Source organism: Leguminivora glycinivorella, chromosome 8 (assembly GCF_023078275.1).
Source record: "Leguminivora glycinivorella isolate SPB_JAAS2020 chromosome 8, LegGlyc_1.1, whole genome shotgun sequence".
In the NCBI taxonomy this organism is placed as follows: domain Eukaryota; kingdom Metazoa; phylum Arthropoda; class Insecta; order Lepidoptera; family Tortricidae; genus Leguminivora; species Leguminivora glycinivorella.
The window spans coordinates 5,564,441-5,584,081 of record NC_062978.1 but is presented as its reverse complement, the minus strand read 5'-3'; the positions used below and the strand labels follow the sequence as shown (position 1 = coordinate 5,584,081).

Genomic DNA, 19,641 nt, shown 5'->3' with positions numbered 1-19,641 from the left:
TTTAATTAAAATTATGAAATTGATATTGCCTTTACGGCGGAGCTCGCCAACCTTGTAAAAGTTTAAATTAATTTTTGAATTAAGCCTAATAGCAGTGGTAAACGATTTCCAAGGAAAGAGTTTTCTGTTTGAGCAAATATAAAATTTAATTTATCGGATGGCTCAAACCGTGCTGTAATTGAATTTGATATCCGAAATGAGAACGATCGTTATTAATTGCGGCTATTAATAAGATTTAATAAGATTATCGTCGGATACTGCCACGTCGTCACAAAGCATTAATTATTACGTGGGAAGTAATAACTACCTTATTTTAACAGGTAAGAAAACAATTACCTAAATAATTACCTACCTTTCAATGAATAATTAAATATGAATAAATTTATACAGGATGCTTTTAAAAAGTCTACAACGTGAACATATTAAGTAGGAAACATTTTATCGGGACAAACCTATTCTAGGTTCACATTAAAAATTGGCTGCTGAAAAGACAATTTTTTGCGTCTTTGGAGTTGATCACATAGTAATAATTGCTATACTAACAATGCCGAGGTAAAACCTGGGAATTATGTTTATCTAGAGTAAACAATTACGTGATCAGCGTCAATATCTATACAACAAATTTATTATACTATATTTGGCTGTTAACTATTAGAACAAAAGAATTCCTAAGGTCCACTTGCACCAACGAAAATGGAGGGTTAACCCCCTGCAAGTGGGCCTAAATGTCACAATAATAAAAATACCATTCCAAACTAAACTAAAATTGGTGCAGGCTGGAGTCGTGAAATCATAACTCGTGCCAGGATTTTATGACTCCAGAGTCAATTGATTCAGCTAGCTTTCTAAATTGCGATATTATTATTACCTAAGCTCTATATTGAAGCTTAGGTAATAATATTTATATAAAAGTTAGTGTTTTCTTTTATTAACCCAAAGTTCCGGGATATCTAATTGACAGGATTACCATTGATCACAAGTGATTAATAATGTACCTAATCATTTACTGTGATTAATTAGATTATTCAAGTAATGCAATTTTAGGATGCTTTAGATTACTAAATTAGACGACGATGGACGCCATTTTGTTTTTACGATGGTCAATACTACCTAATTACTTGATGTTAGTGTCTGATTGTAGAAAATGAAGTATCGGACCTCTTGGCCCGGACCCCATCTTGAGTATAGTAACCACTGAATTTCAGCAGTAAATTACAGTGACTTGCACACTTATTTGATTTGACCTACTTTTCCACCAATTGTCTACCAGCTACAGCCAAAGATTTCAGTTTAAACGAGTTGCTCGGTGTCATTTCTCCTTCAGAATTACTGCAGCGGCAGTAAAGCACTTCATTGTTTCTTAACGGCTGTCAAACTTGTAGAAAGTAGAGACAATCTGCGCTATAAATTATTTTCTCTCCGAAGACTCGAGAAACTTAAGCCTGACATAAGTGGGCAATAAACTTCATCCAATTTGGAGATTCGCATCTGGAAGCTCTTATTAAAGCCCGAAAGTTAGTCCTTTTCATCCATCACTTGTAATACGTGTGTGAGTTATTGTATGAAAAATTGAAGAATAAATTGAGTCGCTGCAGCGGCGAGACATAAATCCCAACTGAGCCCTCAATATTGTTTTAAAGGGGAAGTGGCCATAAATTTTATCAGGGCCGCCCAGCGCGGCGCGGAGAGCGGCCGGCCTCCGCGCGCTTTCCGCCCGCTTCCGCCGAGTCGCCGCCGCCGCGCCGTCTGCGACTAGTCTAAACAATTTTCCGCCACTGCTTGTGCTTATGCTACAGCGTGCCCATGTGAATTACGAATGTCACGCCTCCACGAGTGAACTCAACTAACCGCATAAATGCTAAAATTATTCACAAAAGCTCCGATATAAAAGAGTAATCAAAAGATTGTTCACTTTCCCAAAAGCTTAATACTTTTTCACTATCTATGACGCTGTAATTCACTCTCAAGCTCAATATCGTAGAATATTGGTTCACCACGTAGCGAGCAGCGTAAAATACGATTTGATTACGATAAGGACTCGCGACTGCGCGCTGCTTGTTTAGAGCGGCGAGTAAATTCGATAGAAAACTGCACAAGTCGCTAATAAAGCGAAATTGAGACATTAACCTAGAGCTATTACAATCCGAGATTACTTTGTGGGTGGACAATAAAAAATCGCTTATTTTTATCAATACAATCTGTATGTGTCCGACATACATTTCGCATAAATGTGATATTGCAATATCATTCGTCCCCTTTTTAATATCGCGTGGACTGCCGGCCGGTTTATGGCGCAACCCTTCCCGCGTTTTATTCGCGACCTGTTTGTCCTAATATGAAGAATTGACGTCAGCAAAACGAAATTGTCGTTTTGTGTATGTATTTTGTTTAGCGCAATATATCGGGCGTCTATTTAGGTACCCATCCAGCATTCAGTGATGTAGTCACTGACAAAGTTTGCATCTGGCTCGGTATATATATAAATGGGGGTTAATTATATAAATATAATTTTTTATCATGAATACTCACTGGGAGCACTGTCAGGCTTGTGCATGGCCGGGGGGTCTCGGATCATGGTGAAGCCGTCACTTCTGCATCACACAACTATATTAGACCTGGAACAATAATACAACCTTTATTTACCTTTATTTAACACTGACCAAATACAATAACATAAGACAAATTAGACTTATATCAAAAAGGTAATCATGGTCTATATCCCGGTCAATATATAAGTCTAATGAAAATAACCGTGAATCATTCAAAACTCTTCAAAACATAAATGTTTCATGATGGAGATAAAAGAGAGAAACTCAGTCAGTTATATTTAATCCGGTAACTAGAACCGACCTTTTTACTAGATGCTTAGTTTTAAACAATTTGTGCGACTAGCTTCTTTGAGACGGAAGCTCGCATTTTATACACAAAGAATTTTCGCCGAGAAGCAATACATGTGGGGATCGCTAAGAGCGGACGGCGCACGCGTCTCACTGCAACCTCATTAGAATAAACGATATTCTCTCCTTACGTCCACTCCGCGCGAGACCTTATTACTCCGACAAACTGCTGTCAAACGGCACCAACCAAGCTCTACAAGTTTTCTCTAAAAATCTACTATATTCGCCGCACAATACGACTCCTTTTCTAAAGTTTCGTGAACATCAGCCGCCCCTTTATAATTTTCTATCCTGTGTGCAGGACAGAGAGTTTATTCTCAAAGTAAGAGGGATAACAAACGCACATTCAGACGGTATTTCTTCGTGAAGGTTTAGACGTACATACAAAGCTGGAAATTGAAACTTTAGACATTAATAACTCTTAGCTTAATCCGCCGAATAGTAAATACAGTTTTTAAATCATAGTCAAGTAACCACTCATTTTGTGTTCCATTTTTTAGATATCTATAAATAAAAGTATAAGTCAGGAGTGCTCTCATTTTATGAAATATTACAATATCGTAAATCCGTAATAAATGCGGTTACATGGTCAATAAAAGCCAACGCCTCCGCTATCACACTTAAACGAATCGGGTGAATGAAAAAAGTTTTATAACCGCATCTAAATTCCCATCAGCACCTGTTACAAAGGCGGCTATCAAATTACCCGCGACATATCCGCGAGCGAGCGCCTCCAACCATAAATACGGTATTCGTTATGCATTTCTCATATTCATGAATCCGTTTTATTGGCCCCAATAAAATATGAACATCTCAGAATGGATATGAGAGAGCGGGCAAATCTAATATGGATTGCTGTGCGCCGGATTCGGTCCGATTGGCGGGTGGGGGCGGCCATCTGCGCCCCTTCCGCGGATCACGGTAATGGGCTCCGTGATCCACTCCACGGTTCATCTCATTTCGGAATACAAATTTAATCGCACACAAAAGAATAAGTCCAGGACCGCACGGGCTCTGTGTAATCCAAAATTGATGACAGTAAAAAGAGCGGCGCTGAAGATACTTAACTCCCATTGTGCGGTCATAAAAGCAGTCAAAGAGCGTATCCACACAATACTTACGTGATGTCATCGCCGTTGAGGAACAATCAGTCAGAGCGCGGGGCCCTGCAATAATCCGTCCGCGACTCGGCGACGCCGACAAAGGAGTAATTGTCGCTCGCTTCACGCCCGTATAATACAAATTTAAAGGGCGCTGTCACACTAAACCAGCCACAGAAAAGGGCATCCTCGGTCGACGTGTCAAAAATTCAACAGAGAGCCGGGATAAGTGGAATGGATGGCGACGTCGCGGGCCCGGATAAAATATTCTACGTCAAATCGTACGTCACTGGCTCTCGACTCGACTCTAAGAAAGTGCTTGGCACAAGTCTCTTATTTATTCGCTTTTACCTCAGTAAAGCTCTTTTGTGCCCTACCAGATTTACAAGGCACCATTAGGGTATTTCGGTTTCTGTATGGGATATTTTGAGAGACGATTTTATAACCAGACTAGCTTTTGCCCACGGCTTCGCTCGCTATAAATTCGAACCTTTCAACTATCTCTACTAAAAGAATCACGACAATTCGTCCCTCCGTTTCGCCGTGAAAGACGGACAAACAAACAGACACACCCTTTCCCATTTATAATATTAGTATGGATATACCTAAGTATTTTAGTTACTTCGCTGTACATATAATATTTTTACTGATGTAAAGTGAACTAACTGGCTATAATAGCGTAACGTCCGTGAATAGGTAGTTTAGTAAATTTTGATGGCCTTGATCTCGTGTACAGAAAGCATTATCGATGTAACGTCCTGCCGTCCCAGCGGGCAGCGGAGAGAAGAGGCCATTACAGGCACTTCCAGTAATTTGGGATAAGTACGCGGCGGAAACCCATTTGGGTATTATTGAGGTGGGGCCGACTATCCGTATCTCCATTATGATTGCGTTATCAACGCCATCAATTAAATAGCATTACGTTAAAATTCACCCCGACCGCTCACCAACTGGCTACGCTGCGCGAGGAAACTATGGACATGCCTTTTTTAAACCCCGTTGTCGCTAAGCCGGAAAATAAAAATTATATTTGGTACTGCTACATACATATATACAATCATGCCTGTATCCCATTAAGGGGTAGGCAGAGAACATGAAACCACTCTTAGCAAATAGAGGTTGAAAGAAAACGAAACTGTGACATTGTAGTGACAAGTTGCCGGCCTCTCGCCTACGCCACAATTTTAGCTTCTGGGAGCCGATTTTTGAATGTCGACCATTCGTATTCGTGAAATTCGTTAATTAATATCGTCACTACTGTGAAAAAAATCTCGTATCTCACGCTGCTCCTCAAAGTTAAAACGCAGTAAATCTACATATATGCATTCCATACATACTTACTACAATTTTCTTTTCATTGACAGACGAAGATACAAGTTTTTTTTAAAGTAGTGACGATATCCTACAGTCGACATAGTCTCGGTCTCGACTACATAGTAGTTAGATTTGAGTTAAAATTGCAGTGTACTAAAGGGTTTCATAGGTGACCAAATATAATGTACCACCACTTGTATGAAAGCAATAAACATACTGATTACTGACTTCTACGGGAAGAAAGGCGTTGGTGAAATTCTTAACACTACATAGGCAATAAGTGTAGGTGCTAATTTAATACAGCTAATAACATACACGTGCAAAGTGAAGCTGAACAATTTGATCCATTAACGTCGTAATCTGTTAAACAGTCCCTTCTGACTCCACACTGATCGTATTCATTATTCACCGGCAGCAATTAAAGCCCCACTAATCAATCTCAAACTTCAGCCGCTGAACTCTAATCAAGAAAACTCCTATTCCGTGAAAGCTCTGAACAAAATTTAACTTAATTAAAAATGTAAATTAAATTCCTAGGCGCCTCCACAAGCATCACGTCGGTGTCGTCCCGCTCTCGGGGCTTTTGATTGCAGCTAAAAGGTTTGGGATTAGTGCGCGAAAGAGCTTTCAGTGCATTTGTAGAGCTTTTAACTGGGAAGCTTTCGCTTAAGACACTTACATACAATGTAAATTTTATGTAAGTAGCTCGGAGTGGTGTAGTAGGTATCAATTATGGAACAAATGGTACACAGAACAGCTCTTATTCAAATCTACCGTAGGTTTTACTCACTCCTGAGCCTCTGTGTGTTATTTTTGGTTCTATTAATAACCGTTTGGAAGCACTGTTCACTTCTCCATAGGATGAATGTAACTTTCCGTCATAGTTACTTAGAGTAGGTACCTAACGTATATCATATGGCCAAAAACTCAGTAACTTAATATTACGATATATTTTAATTACACACTTGATTTAAAACAGAGTCAATATTTGTAAGTGATGAATGGATACCGTCAACAATGAAAGGGGAGGGTAAGAGGATGAGGACTGGCCAAGGAAGTTCGGTGTCCGGAAATAAACCGCCCGTAAAATTGTCAATTCCGAGGGCACCCGGCGCCCGGACAATTTTGAGCCGGACGATTTGGACGGCTTCTGAACGGCCTATCTGTTTCACCCGCTCAAAACTATATTACCCAATTGCGACCACATAATAACCTAACCACAAAATTTAAGTTTTGAAAAAAAAACCAACATAGTGGACCGATTTTTTCATGGCTAAGAACACTCCCGACTAATTCAGCTTTTAAACGAACAAAAAACTAAATTTAACTCGGTTCATCTGTTCGGGAGCTATAATGCCACAGACAGACACACACACAGAGACAGACAGGCAGACAAGGTCACAGACGACATACGTCAAACTTATAACACGCCGTCGTTTTTGCGTCGGGGGTTAAAAATGCGACCACATAAAAACAAAATTTTAGCAACATGATTTGAGACCGAAAGCAATAAATGCAATACAGCGTTTCTATTGCGTGTCAGCAGAGCCGATTCCAACTGGGTGGGCGCCAAAACAATCACTGTTATTCACTACTTAACCCCTACACGCGCCCGACATTCCATTTAATTACATACACGCAGTAAATTGAGTACAGCCCGGCAAAAAATCGTCGTTCAAATCAACATGAAATTTGAACAAGTGAAATGAAAAGGACCAGTCATATTTTTCATAGAGACTTTTGAGGTCATAATGAACAACTTTTATTATGGCACCAATGCTGAAATCGCTAAAAAAATTTTTTTTTGTCGTAGGTATGGCAAAGAACAGAAACATTCATAGGTTAAAATTAAGTCCAATCAGCCATTTATTGGCCTCGTCGCTAAGGGTGATCAGGTCAAAAAACTTGGCTGTTACATACATCCTGACTGCGACTGACACAATGCGGCTCATGTCTATAAAACAGCCAATTTTTTCCCGATCTCAGCATTGGTCCCTTACTAAAAAGTTGTTCAATATGACCTTAAAAGTCTATGTAAAATATGGTTGGACCTTTTTATATCACCCGTTCACCCGGTATGTAAATAATTGGGACGATCTTACGATGATGTGATTTTTTAATTTCTACTCATCTGTCAGTCTGTCTGTGTGTGTGAAAATGAAAATGAAAATGAAATATTTATTTTTCAAGTAGGCATATTACAATGCGCATATGAACGTCAAATAAAGCTACGCCGGCTCTAACCCTACGCCTCAGCCTCGAGAAGATTTCAGTCCCCCCTCAGTTGGGAGGGGGGTATCCACTATGGGACCGGCAAGAAACTCGGCGGGCAACTTCTTTTCAAAACATTACATCTTATAATTAACATGCATTAAATAACAACATACAATTTAACATGCAAAAGTATTCATCAAAGAATATGAACAGACTAGGTACTCTATGGAAATCAATTTCAATAAATTATATTATTGCTTAATAATACGTCGTTCTTCTTCAGAGAAAACATATCAAATTGTCATAGAAGAAAAAGATAATATGAATCTCAATATCATTAAATATGTAATTTACCTACACAACATAAAATATAAAATATTTGATGTGCTTTCTTATCTGAACTGTGTCCTCTATACATAATACAATTATTTTAATTGCTATTCGTTTTTTGTAGTTTCTGGTTCGGGCCATGCATGTTTGTCTGTCAAATAGTCCTCGACTCTGTAATAAGCCTTTAACATCAATGATTTTTTTAAGTAGTTCTTAAGAGCTGGGAGGGTAATCTCAAAGCAGTGTCAGGTAACTTATTATAAAAATGAATGCATTGCCCAACAAATGACTTCTGTACTTTACGGACACGAAACTTCTTTATGGCAAGCTTATTTTTGTTTCTAGTGTTATAATTATGGATATCAGAATTCTTAGTGAAACAGTCTAAATTCTTAACAACATAAATTATACTATCATAAATGTATTGGGAAGCTACAGTTAAGATATTAATTTCTTTGAAGAGTTCTCTTACTGATTCACGTGTTCCTAAGTTGTAAATAGAACGAATGGCTCTCTTTTGTAATACAAAGATAGTCTGTATGTCAGCTGCTTTGCCCCAAACCAGAATACCGTATGACATTACACTGTGAAAATAACTATGATACACTAGGCGAGCTGTCTCAACATTAGTCAGTTGCCTGATTCTCCTAACGGCGTATGCGGCTGAACTTAATTTGCTTGCTAGTTTCTTTATATGAGGACTCCATTGTAGATTTTTGTCCAATGTTAAACCAAGAAACAGTGTTGTATCTACCATCTCTAAGCATTCATCATTCAAAAGTATTTTTGTATCGATTGGTTTAACATTCGGCAGAGAAAATCGAATACATTTGGTTTTCTTAGAATTAAGAAGTAAATTGTTGACAGTAAACCACTGCAGTACATCAGCTAACGTGCTATTAATTACATTGTAATCCGTAGATTTTCGGTCAACATTAAAAAGCAGTGATGTATCATCAGCAAAAAGTACTATTTCACAAAAGTTTTTCACTATACATGGCAAATCATTTATATAAACCAAAAACAGGAATGGACCTAAAATTGAGCCTTGTGGCACTCCTAATTGGACTACAGTCCCGCTAGAGCGAGTTTTGTTAACAACTACTGTTTGTGTTCTATTGCTAAGGTAAGAAGACATAAAGTTTAGGGCATTTATAGACAAACCATAGTGTTCTAATTTCAAAATGAGCGTTCCATGATCCACACAATCAAAGGCTTTTGAAAGATCACAAAATATGCCAATTGCATCACAAGAATTTTCCCAAAAATTATATATATGTTTAATGAGTACCGAAGCAGCATCGGTCGTGGAACGGCCCCTTGTGAAACCGAACTGTTTGCTTGTAAGTAATCTATGTCTGTTGAAGTGTCCCAGTAGATCATTTAACATTAGCTTCTCAAAGACTTTACTTAGTACAGGAAGTATTGATATGGGACGGAAATTGGTTATATCACTCGAATCACCCGATTTAAAAAGCGGTATGACTTTGCTACATTTCATAAGATCTGGAAAGGTGCCTTGTGAAATTGAAATATTATATATTACGGCCAAGTAAGGTGCTATTATATCTATGACATGACTAATTACTTTAACTGATGTTCCCCATAAGTCTTCCGTTTTCTTTAAATTGAGTGACTTGAATGTTTTAACAATATTTACAGAGTCTACTTGACTAAATTCAAATGAATTATTACATTTCTTAACATTAGCACAAAGTAATGAATGGGCTTGAGCCGCAGAAGAATGTAAACATTTTGTGGTGTTAACGGCTATATTTGAGAAATAATCTTCGAATGCCGAGGCAACATCGCTGTTCGACACTATTTGTTGATTATCTGATACAATGTTGACTTGCATGACAATCGCGTGATTTACATTTACCAGCTTCTTTATTTATAATACTCCAAGTTGTTTTCACTTTGTTGTCCGACACTTTCAATTTAGAACTAATAAAGTTTTTCTTGGCAGTTAAACACACTTTCTTGAAGATTCTTGAGTAGTTTCTTACATAGTCCAGGAATTCTGAATTCTTGTTCAGCTCTCTCTCACCATAAAGTTCATAAAGTCTTTTTCTACTTTTGTGAATACCTACAGTAGCCCATTCACTAAACTTTGTTTTAACTTTTGACCCACTAATAGATTTCACTTTGAAATTGTTATTAAATTGATTAAGAATTACATTGAAAACATCTTGATACAAATGATTACAGTCATAATGCGAAAATGGTATTATAGACAAACTATGTAGAATTTCATTTTTGAATGATTCCAAGCGAGATCCAGTAATGGGTCTATATGTTATTGTTTGTGGAGTATCATGAATAACGTTTAAGAAAGCTGCCCTTTGGCCGCTGTGATCGGAATGAAAACAGTTAAATAATTTCTTATCTATACATTCACAGTTACAAAAAATATTATCTAGGCATGTTGCACTAGTCACACCTACCCGGGTAGGTTCAAGAAATAAATTAAATAAATTAAATGATTTAAACAAACAGAACATTTTAACAGTATTACTAGATGACTCGAGCAAGTTAACATTAAAATCTCCACATACAATAACATGTTTTTGGCCCTTGCATACTAAATTCAGAACATTTTCCATTGTAGATTCAAATATGCTGAAGTCAGCTGATGGTGGTCTATAAACACATACAATAATATATCTGTCTAATTCAACACATGAAATTTCTATAGTTCTTTCTATGGAATATTTTACAACATCTTTGCGCTCTTTACACTTCATACAATTTTTAACAATAATAAGGGAGCCACCATGAGCAGCAGATTTTCTGGCAAAAAAACTAGCTAATTTAAAATTAACATAATCAAATATCAACTGTTCTTGTTTCAACCAATGTTCAGTAATACACATAACTTCAACATTATTACTATCTAAAAATAATCCTACTTCTAATTCTTTGCTGGAAAAACCCTGAATATTCTGGTGAACAACGTTCATATTCAGGTGTTTTTCCGCTGTCTTACAATCTAGTTTAAATGAGGCATGGGGTCCTTGGCTTTGTCAGCTGACTGAGACTTATATATAACACTATTACATCTATTTGGCTCAATATTGAAGGCCAATAACTCCACTAAATATACAAATAATTTCTTTGGCAAAAATACCTTCCGTGGAGCTAGCATGAAGCGCTCAATGAATTTATTTAAGTCAAAGAAATGGTACTTTTTATTAACAGCTATGGCATGGTACATTAAAGAATTATAGTAAGCTATCTTACAATTATAGTCATATGATACATTTTCTGCATAAGGTAGTGCACATAATATAATTTTCCCCACACCAGATTTTTCAATAACATTTAGTGTGGACATCAATTTATCTATGCTAAGCTTATCTACATTAAGACTATTTCCTAATAAAATTACTATTTGTGTCTCTCTGTGGCATTGTAGCTCCCGAACTTATGAACGAATTTAGATTTAGATTTTGATGTTTGAAAGCTGAAGTAGTCAGGAGTATTCTTAGCCAAGTTTGATGGAGGTAAGTCCTCTATGTCGTTTTTTTTTTATTTATATTTTGTGGTTAGGTTATTAATTTCTTCTCTTTTTTGGCAGAATGCGGACCAGTAAATTGAGTAGACTGGTTATGGAGTCCTAAAGAAAATTGGGTCGTGTGTCACACGCCGCATACGCTGATAACACACGCATCGGCCATCCAATCAGAAGGAGCAGCGAGCAGAAAGCTTATTATCGGGACGGGGTTCCGGCGCGCCGATAATGAGCACGGCGGCCCGGATGCTACCGGACCCAACCAGTGAGTTACTCGCTTTATTCCTGTCGATACTAGCAATGGTAGAGTGATTGCTGTCGTTATAGGCATAGTAATTGCTTTTTCCCCTAACTAGCTAGTTAGGGAAAAAGCCGAGCCGAGCTCGGAAACACGTGTTTTGTCCTTCAATACCAGCGGGTAAAAACGCATTTTATCCACTAGTGGATAAAGTAATTTGACCTTGAATGTAGTCATTTTTCTGCTTTAAAATTGATAAAAGTGAGTTAATCTAGTGATGATGATGATTTACCACCTGTGGAACTACTGGAAGCAGTGATAAACGCGCTTTTTGCGTTGTACTTTCCTCGCTATAGTGAGGGGAAAAGTTTTGTGTTACACTCGGGTGCAAATGCATTTTACTTCTCGTGTGTTAAAAAACTCGCAAGTTCAGTATTCTATTCTCGAACCACTCGCTTCGCTCGTGGTTCATACTATAGTTACTATAGCATCCTTTTACTTGCTCGTTTTTCAATTCCACACTCGGCGTTAAAATACAACTTTTCACCCTTAATAATAGGGGGTAATAACTATCTATTTCCTATGCACACGCTAATATTGCATTGTTTATTTTCTAACTCCCCTTTTTATTGACACTACAAGTCGATTGTTATAGTTATTGGCCTCATATTAATCGCTTTTACCTACATATAAACCTCGAGCGCTTAGCAATAAGAGAGTTATTTACTTTGTTTATTTCTTAATTGTTAGCACAATCAGCAGGGAGCAGGAAGCTTATTATCGGGACGGGGTTCCGAGTGTTCCGACGCGCCGGTAATGACGACGGTGGCCCGGACGGGACCGGACTCCGTCAGTGGATTATCTCCCTTTTAACTGTGTGGGAGCATTGGTATTTCACTCTATTGCCCGCTTGTTTAATTAACTTACGACTGTTTCAAGCAGTTGTTAAAGTATGTCGATACCAGTTAGTCAACAGGGCTTAGGTAGAATGAATAGACGTACGTACAGTCAGCTGCAGAGAAAAGTAGACCCCTTTCCATACAAATTTGTATGGCATGTCTCCTTTTCTCTGCAGCTGACTGTACATCTTATATTAATATTTAGAAAAAAATTACAATTCTCTGGCAGGTTTCAAAATTTTGGAACACTGAATATCTTATCGTATGACCAACTAACTGACCCACGGATCCGTTAGTTGGTCCCGACTCTTTAATTCTCAATCGTCTAGTCCATATTCTAATTGCCGCGACGCTTCTATATCCAGTGGAATTTGAATTTTGATAAATTAGAATCAGAACTGAAATTCCACTCAAAACAAATGAGTAGCGGTAATTAAAATTCGCCCTCACGTCTTGAGAATGACGGAACTAAAACCTACACTGTCTAAAACAAATATCGATCTAGGCATTTCAATTCTAATTATTTGCAGAAAACTCTCAAAACGTAACAACTACATCAGCAAAACAAACAAGATAATCTTCCCTAGTTACTGTACCTTATCGCCGAACACAAGTCCACTGCATACGTGCCCGCTTTTTGAACTGCGATCATCGCCACACTCATCCGTGAAATTGATTCTCCAGAAAAGAAAAGAAAAGATAAATAAAAGGAAATAGGAAAACACAGGCTAAGATTTGGCGTGAAATTGTTTTTCAGCACCCACCCGCTCCGGGCCCGCGCGGGAATTTCCCAATTACAGCCTGTGAACGTATTTGATTATACGTATCCTTCAACTTAAGCTATTTATGGTCATTTTATCACCTATTAAAATGGCTTTATGGATTAGAAACAGTTGTGAATGTATCACTAAACTTATTTTAAGTCACGCGCGGATTAACCCACATTATTTCACTAGTAGCTTTTGCCCGCGCCTTCGCTCGCGTTAGAAAGAGACAAAAGAGAGCAAAAAGTATTTTTCTCAAAAACTAGCCTATCAAAAGTTAGAGGGGGGACGCACTTTTTTTTCCTTTAGGAGTGACGAAAATATAAATATTATCAAAAAACAATGTTAATTCATTTTTAAATACCTATCAACAATATATCGTTAGGGTTGGAATGAAAAAAAATTCAGCTCCCTTACAAAAAATAAAACATTTTTTTCCATTTTTTATTTTTGAACTTTATCGTATTCGTACCAAAGCTAGTGCCGTTTTACCGTGAAAGACTATGGACTTAAAAAAACGTCAAACAGACACACACACACTTTCCCATTTATAATATTAGTATGGATTTTTCAAACATGCAGTATATAATTCGCGAAATTAGTGACAAATTTGAATATAATTTTGAATAAAGACCATATGAAGTACCTATAGCATTTTATCTAGAGTTTTTTCCATTTACTATGATATTTTTATACATCTCTTTTTATTATTATTTTATTTTGAAGATAATTAAAAATGTAAAGTTTACGCATTTCACGTATTTAATTGTGCCCATTGAAGTGTAAAGGAGCCCTTGTGGCCTTATGGCTGAATGAACGTTTTTATTTTGTTCTTCTGGGCACCTTACCCAACGAGCAAGACCTGGGCCAAATATTTTATTTATAAGTTTTAATTTAAGTGTTTATTGTATTATTTTATATGTTGTTTATAAATAAATGAATCTATTATATCTTAATATCAGTTAAAATGTATGTATGTATGTATTAAGAGTAGCGCATAACATAAAATTTCAAATAAAGAACAAAATACCCATTAGATTTTATCGCACCCAAGTCTAATATCGAATCTAAAAGGTCTACCTATCGGGCTGGAGATCAGTCGAATTGGGATAAGTTAAAACACTGTGACATCTCATCCACTACGTGATCCATTTGCCGAAGTAAGAAGCAATCTCATTCAATACCCCGGCGTCCCTGTTAGGGTTACCAGCTGTCAGAAATAATTGTCTTGATAATAATGTTCGTTGTTTAAAGTATACCAGAAATGTTAAGACTTGATTGACGAGTAGATGAGATTTATAAACACCTTAAGGCATGCCACAGACAGTCTTAAAAATTCATGATTTAAAAAAAAGCTTGTATGCAGTCTGTCAGTTCAATCTGAAAATTATGTCAGTTTGAACTGACAGGTTGCATACAAATCTTTTTTAAGATTATGAATTTTTAAGACTGGCTGTGGCGTGTCTTAGGTCTGCGATACATATGTTTTTAGTTTGCACAACTGACATGACAGCCGCGTACAAAATTACTGGCATGCAAGTACTTTGCTGGCATGCCAATTTTGCAAGCTGCCTGCCTTATAACTAAAATAAGTCAACCTTTGCTTAGTTCATTTAATTTCACAGTTTTCCGTTTTGCTCGGACAGTGACCTCACTGTATGGTTTAAGTACGGGATTACAGTTTACAGGGGAAATTTGTACCTGGCAACCCTAGCAGCCCGCGCAGGGTTGCTAACAATGCCATACTTTGTGCGCCCAGTATCACGGAACGCAATAAAACTTTACATTACTCTTTAACTACTTCCCCATAGTTATCAGCGTGTGATAGGAAATGGGGCATAAATATAGAATTGTTCGTTTCATTTTATAGCCACGTATTACGCTTTTATTGTGTAACCGTTGAGTACGATATTAAATGAAATACAGAAGCAATATCGCTCAGCATACCAAATGAATGTCTGCGCACCGTCATTATAATATTTAATTAAGTAAGAAATGAGGAAAAATGTTTACTAATGCGAAAACCGTACGTTAATTAAAATGTTTTACCCTTATTTGTGCTTCATGGAAGCGGTCTTTGAAATGATGTTATATGGGAGGAAAAAAAAAATTGGTAGCGGATCAACGGCAATTAAGCGAATCAAGTAAAGTGTAGGTAATCAAAACAAATCATTTAAAGTGCCTTCTTATTTTTAATTTCTATACCGTAATATCTACAATTAAAATACAGGGTAACATAAAAAGAACCAGCCATACTTTTGCAACGTGACTTTTGAGGTCATAATGAACAACTTTTATTATGGGACAAATGGTGAAATCGCGAAAAAAATTTTGGTGTTTCATAGAAATGAGCGGCATCACGTCAGTTGAAACGTATGGAACAGACAATAGTACATTACGATACCAGTGCGTAAAAAAACACCATCTGTACTGAAAAAGCATTTTCAGTACAGATGTTACAACGATGTACAGTGCGTAAAAAAAACAACATCTACTATTTCAGTACAGATGGTGTTTTTTTTACGCACTAGTGCGAGAAGTAGTTCATTATATGCCAGGTGGAAACTTTGGAGGCTCATCTGTACTGAAAAACGTCGTACGATACATGTGCGAAAAGGAAATACGTAACTCGTGTCGATTTAAAACACTCCCTTCGGTCGTGTTTTAATTTATCGCCGCTCGTTTCGAACTTCCTTTTTTACGCACTTGTATCGTAATGTACTATTTCGCGATGTCGTCATTGGTGCCATAATAAAAGTTGTTCATTATGACCTCAAAAGTCACTATGCAAGGTATGGCTGGTCCTCTTTATTTCACCTGTATATTGTTGACCTACATCGAAGACCTTTTAAAAATTAGGTAGTCGACAACCCTAAGTAAAGAACGGAGTATCGCTTTCCCCGATTGTATTAGATTCAGCTGCCCTTTTCATCTACATGTCGTTTTCTTACCGGCGCCATCGACTAGTGGATACGCCGATTATTTTCTCATCGCTCACTGTCACTATAATCACTCTGTATAATATAATTGGGTGAGTATATTATACTATATTATACTCACCCAATTATTTACGCGAACAAATGAGACACGCCAACACGCTATTCAATATTAATAAATTGATTATTAAATCAGGAACCACTTCATTATAAAGTTCGTAGCTAAATGTATCTTTACGATAGAAATCGTGATATTCAAAATATAATTAGTATCTATTTAGGTAACCTAAATTGTATTTTTATTTTTTACATATAAGATCGTGAATAGGTAACATTTTTTGTTTAATTTTTCCATTAAAATAAAATGATAATCTAAAGATAAGTAGCAAAAGTAATTTTGCGAATAAACCGGTTCTGAGATATATTTACAATCTTTCGAAAAAACTATGAATACGATTATCCACTCCATTCCAAACTCTATCCAATAAAGCTAGGTACGTACAAAAGGTATCAAATCTTTTTCGTCCGTAGTGAAATTGAATATTTATCCGGGTAGTATCTCTATTCGGGAACAATTTTTATGTAGGGGGAATACAATCTCAAGATATTCCGGAGGGCCACTCCACGAGGATATTGGCAAATACCTTGCCTACATTACCTTTATTGCGTCGCGACTTTGCGTGCCTGGCCCCGTAGCCGAATGGCATTTCTCCGACGCCAAACGAAAGCGATACGCCGCTGGCTCTGTCGCGCCAATACGCAAGCGCGATAGAGATAGATATCTACTAGCGCTTCGTTTCGTGAGCGATTGTGCCATTCGGCTAGCCACCCAGGTTTGATGCTATCGGCGATTACTTGGGAATTATTCAATACTTACAATATAGAGAAGTAGGTAATTTGATGGAATCTTTCGGTTCGCGGCCCACGCCCGTTAATAACACAAATACGAGTAAATATTGGGGAGACATCTTACACTGGCAAATGTACACTGAGAGAAATTTGCATTGTGAATTTAACAAGTTCGACTTGTTGCGGTTTATCCGTTTGAATCAGCCAAACGTATGTTTAAAACAATATGTGTCAGGTTGTTTTTATAAAATCGACTCGTTGATTCAAATATATTGCCGATTCAAATGACAAGTAGCTTGTTGTTTGAACCAAAGAGCACGTAGGCGCTATTTTAACCAAAAAACTTGAACGAACATGAAAACTGGTTGTATTTAGCCTCAAACTAAGCATAAATGCCATGAATTGTGGGTAATTGGCGACTATGTTTACAGTCTGAAATAAAAAGGATCAGCCATACATTGCATAGTGACTTTGACAGCCAATTTTTTTTTTTTTCAGCATTGGTCTCATAAGAAAAGTTGTTCATTATGACCTCAAAAGTCCCTTCTAATTCGCCCCTTACAGACAAATACATATTTACGTATATGCTTAGAAAACAACAATGACTTACTAATATTTGTGTCTATCACACAAACAAAATGCCCTTACCGGGTTTCGAACCCAGTACCATCGGTTTCGCAGGAAGATTCACTAGTGTTTACTTCTTCTTCTTCGTCGAAACCTCATGACTGAGGGTCGTGACCACCATAAGTCGCTGTACGTTGCAGTGCTCTCCACTCAGTGTTCACTACAGTACAGGCAGACCTGTTGTCCCATACTTAATATTGCCGGGCGTTTCCATTCATCACCATAATGTTTTACAAGATTTGCATTTAAAATGTTTATTATAAATTATGATAATTAAATTATGCAATTTGAAATACTGGTCATTGGGGTCAAGCTGTGAAATCCTAAAACGAATGGTTTCATCCAAAAGACATCACGTGAATCACGTCATTAGCGGCTAAAAGCTTATTAAACAGTTTTTATTTTTTGTGGGATTTGAGAAGCGATAATTGGCTGAGCTGTAAAGCAGGCTTAAGAGAAAATGAGTCTGGTGATTCAGTGAGTTTAGACAAACGGTAAATAAGTTATGTTGTTATAGGTACCAACATGTAAGTAAGTAATTTACTAACTAATGAATAATATTTATTTACTGGCGAGAGACCTAGACTTTCGGCTTGATTCGGCGATTTTTTGATTCACCCCGATCAGATAAACGATCGATTATAAGAAGCCAATATTATTTTCGTTAACTACCAGTATAGTAGTAGTATTCCAGTTAACTGATTTGAATGCCAGTCTAGGAGAACAATGTGAAATTTCTGATCTCAAAATTGTTATCATTTACTCATTGTGTACGCCTTTGAAACACCCAACCACCTCCAACGACGCGTCTCAACTCAAATCGCGTTCGCCCCGCTCAACCAGTCTCGCCATAAATACATCCAGGATAATTACCAATTACCATTAATTTGACATACAGGTACCGTAAGCTAAACTGATATGTGTGCTATAATAACGTCTATTAAATTTTGTTACATTTGTTCCTGAGGCTTTATTTATACGATTATACTAACTGGTCCTCGTTATCTAGATTTCTAGCATGATAATGTGTTTTTAGATGGATCAACTTTTACCGATGCAAATCTTTGTCCACAACATTTACATTTCGTTGTAAAAATGTAGGTTTTATATAGGTACCTACTAGCTTTTGCCCTCGGCTTCGCTCGCGTTAGAAAGAGACAAAAAGTAGACTATGTCACTCTCCATCCCTTCAACTATCTCCACCTAATAAATCACGTCAATTCATCGCTCGGTTTTGCCGTGAAAGACGGACAAACAAACAGACACACACACTTTCCCATTTATAATATTAGTATGCATTATACACAGTGAAATAAAAAGGACCGTTAAAACTTTGCATAGTGAATTTTGAGGTCATAATGAACAAGGTCCATTATGGGACCAATGCTGAAATCGCAAAAAAACAATTTGGCCGTTTCATACATTCGACAGTTATGAAGTCGCTCATTTCTATGGACAGCCAAATTTATTTTCGAGTCTGTGTGGCATTGGTTCCATAATAAAAGTTGTTCATTAAAAGTTACATGCAAAGTTTGAACGGTACTTTTTATTTCACCCTGTATTTATTACGCTATGGTCACTGTGACGAATGATGAGAGAAGACTGCATGTGAATGAAATGAGAATGTTGCGATGGATGTGTGGTGTGACAAGACTGGATAGGATTCGGAATGAGTATATAAGAGGAAGCCTGAAAGTAGCGCCAGTGACAGAGAAATTGAGAGGAAGTAGATTAGCATGGTATGGGCATGTAATGGATCAATGTTATAAAACGAGTGGTAAATATGAAAGTGGATGGATACAATGGTAGTGGAAGGCCTAAGAAAAGATGGATGGAATGGTGAACAACAGTGAAAGGTATTAGTATGGAAATGACGGCTGATAGAGAGAAATGGAGGAAGATGATCTGCTGCGCCGACCCCAAATAATGGGAAAAGGGCAAGGGAATGATGATGATGGT

At 37.3% G+C, this 19,641-nt stretch overlaps 1 protein-coding gene across 1 annotated transcript in view; it reads right to left on the bottom strand.

The window, feature by feature from the left end:
• The window catches only part of LOC125228594 (LIM domain only protein 3-like), a 102,845-nt gene that overhangs the window by 35,449 nt on the left and 47,755 nt on the right, over positions 1-19,641 (bottom strand). Inside the window, exon 3 of the mRNA XM_048133222.1 lies at positions 2,530-2,615. Coding sequence (XP_047989179.1) covers positions 2,530-2,575 — 46 coding nt within the window. The 5' untranslated portion in view covers positions 2,576-2,615. The remainder of the gene's footprint in view (positions 1-2,529; positions 2,616-19,641) is intronic.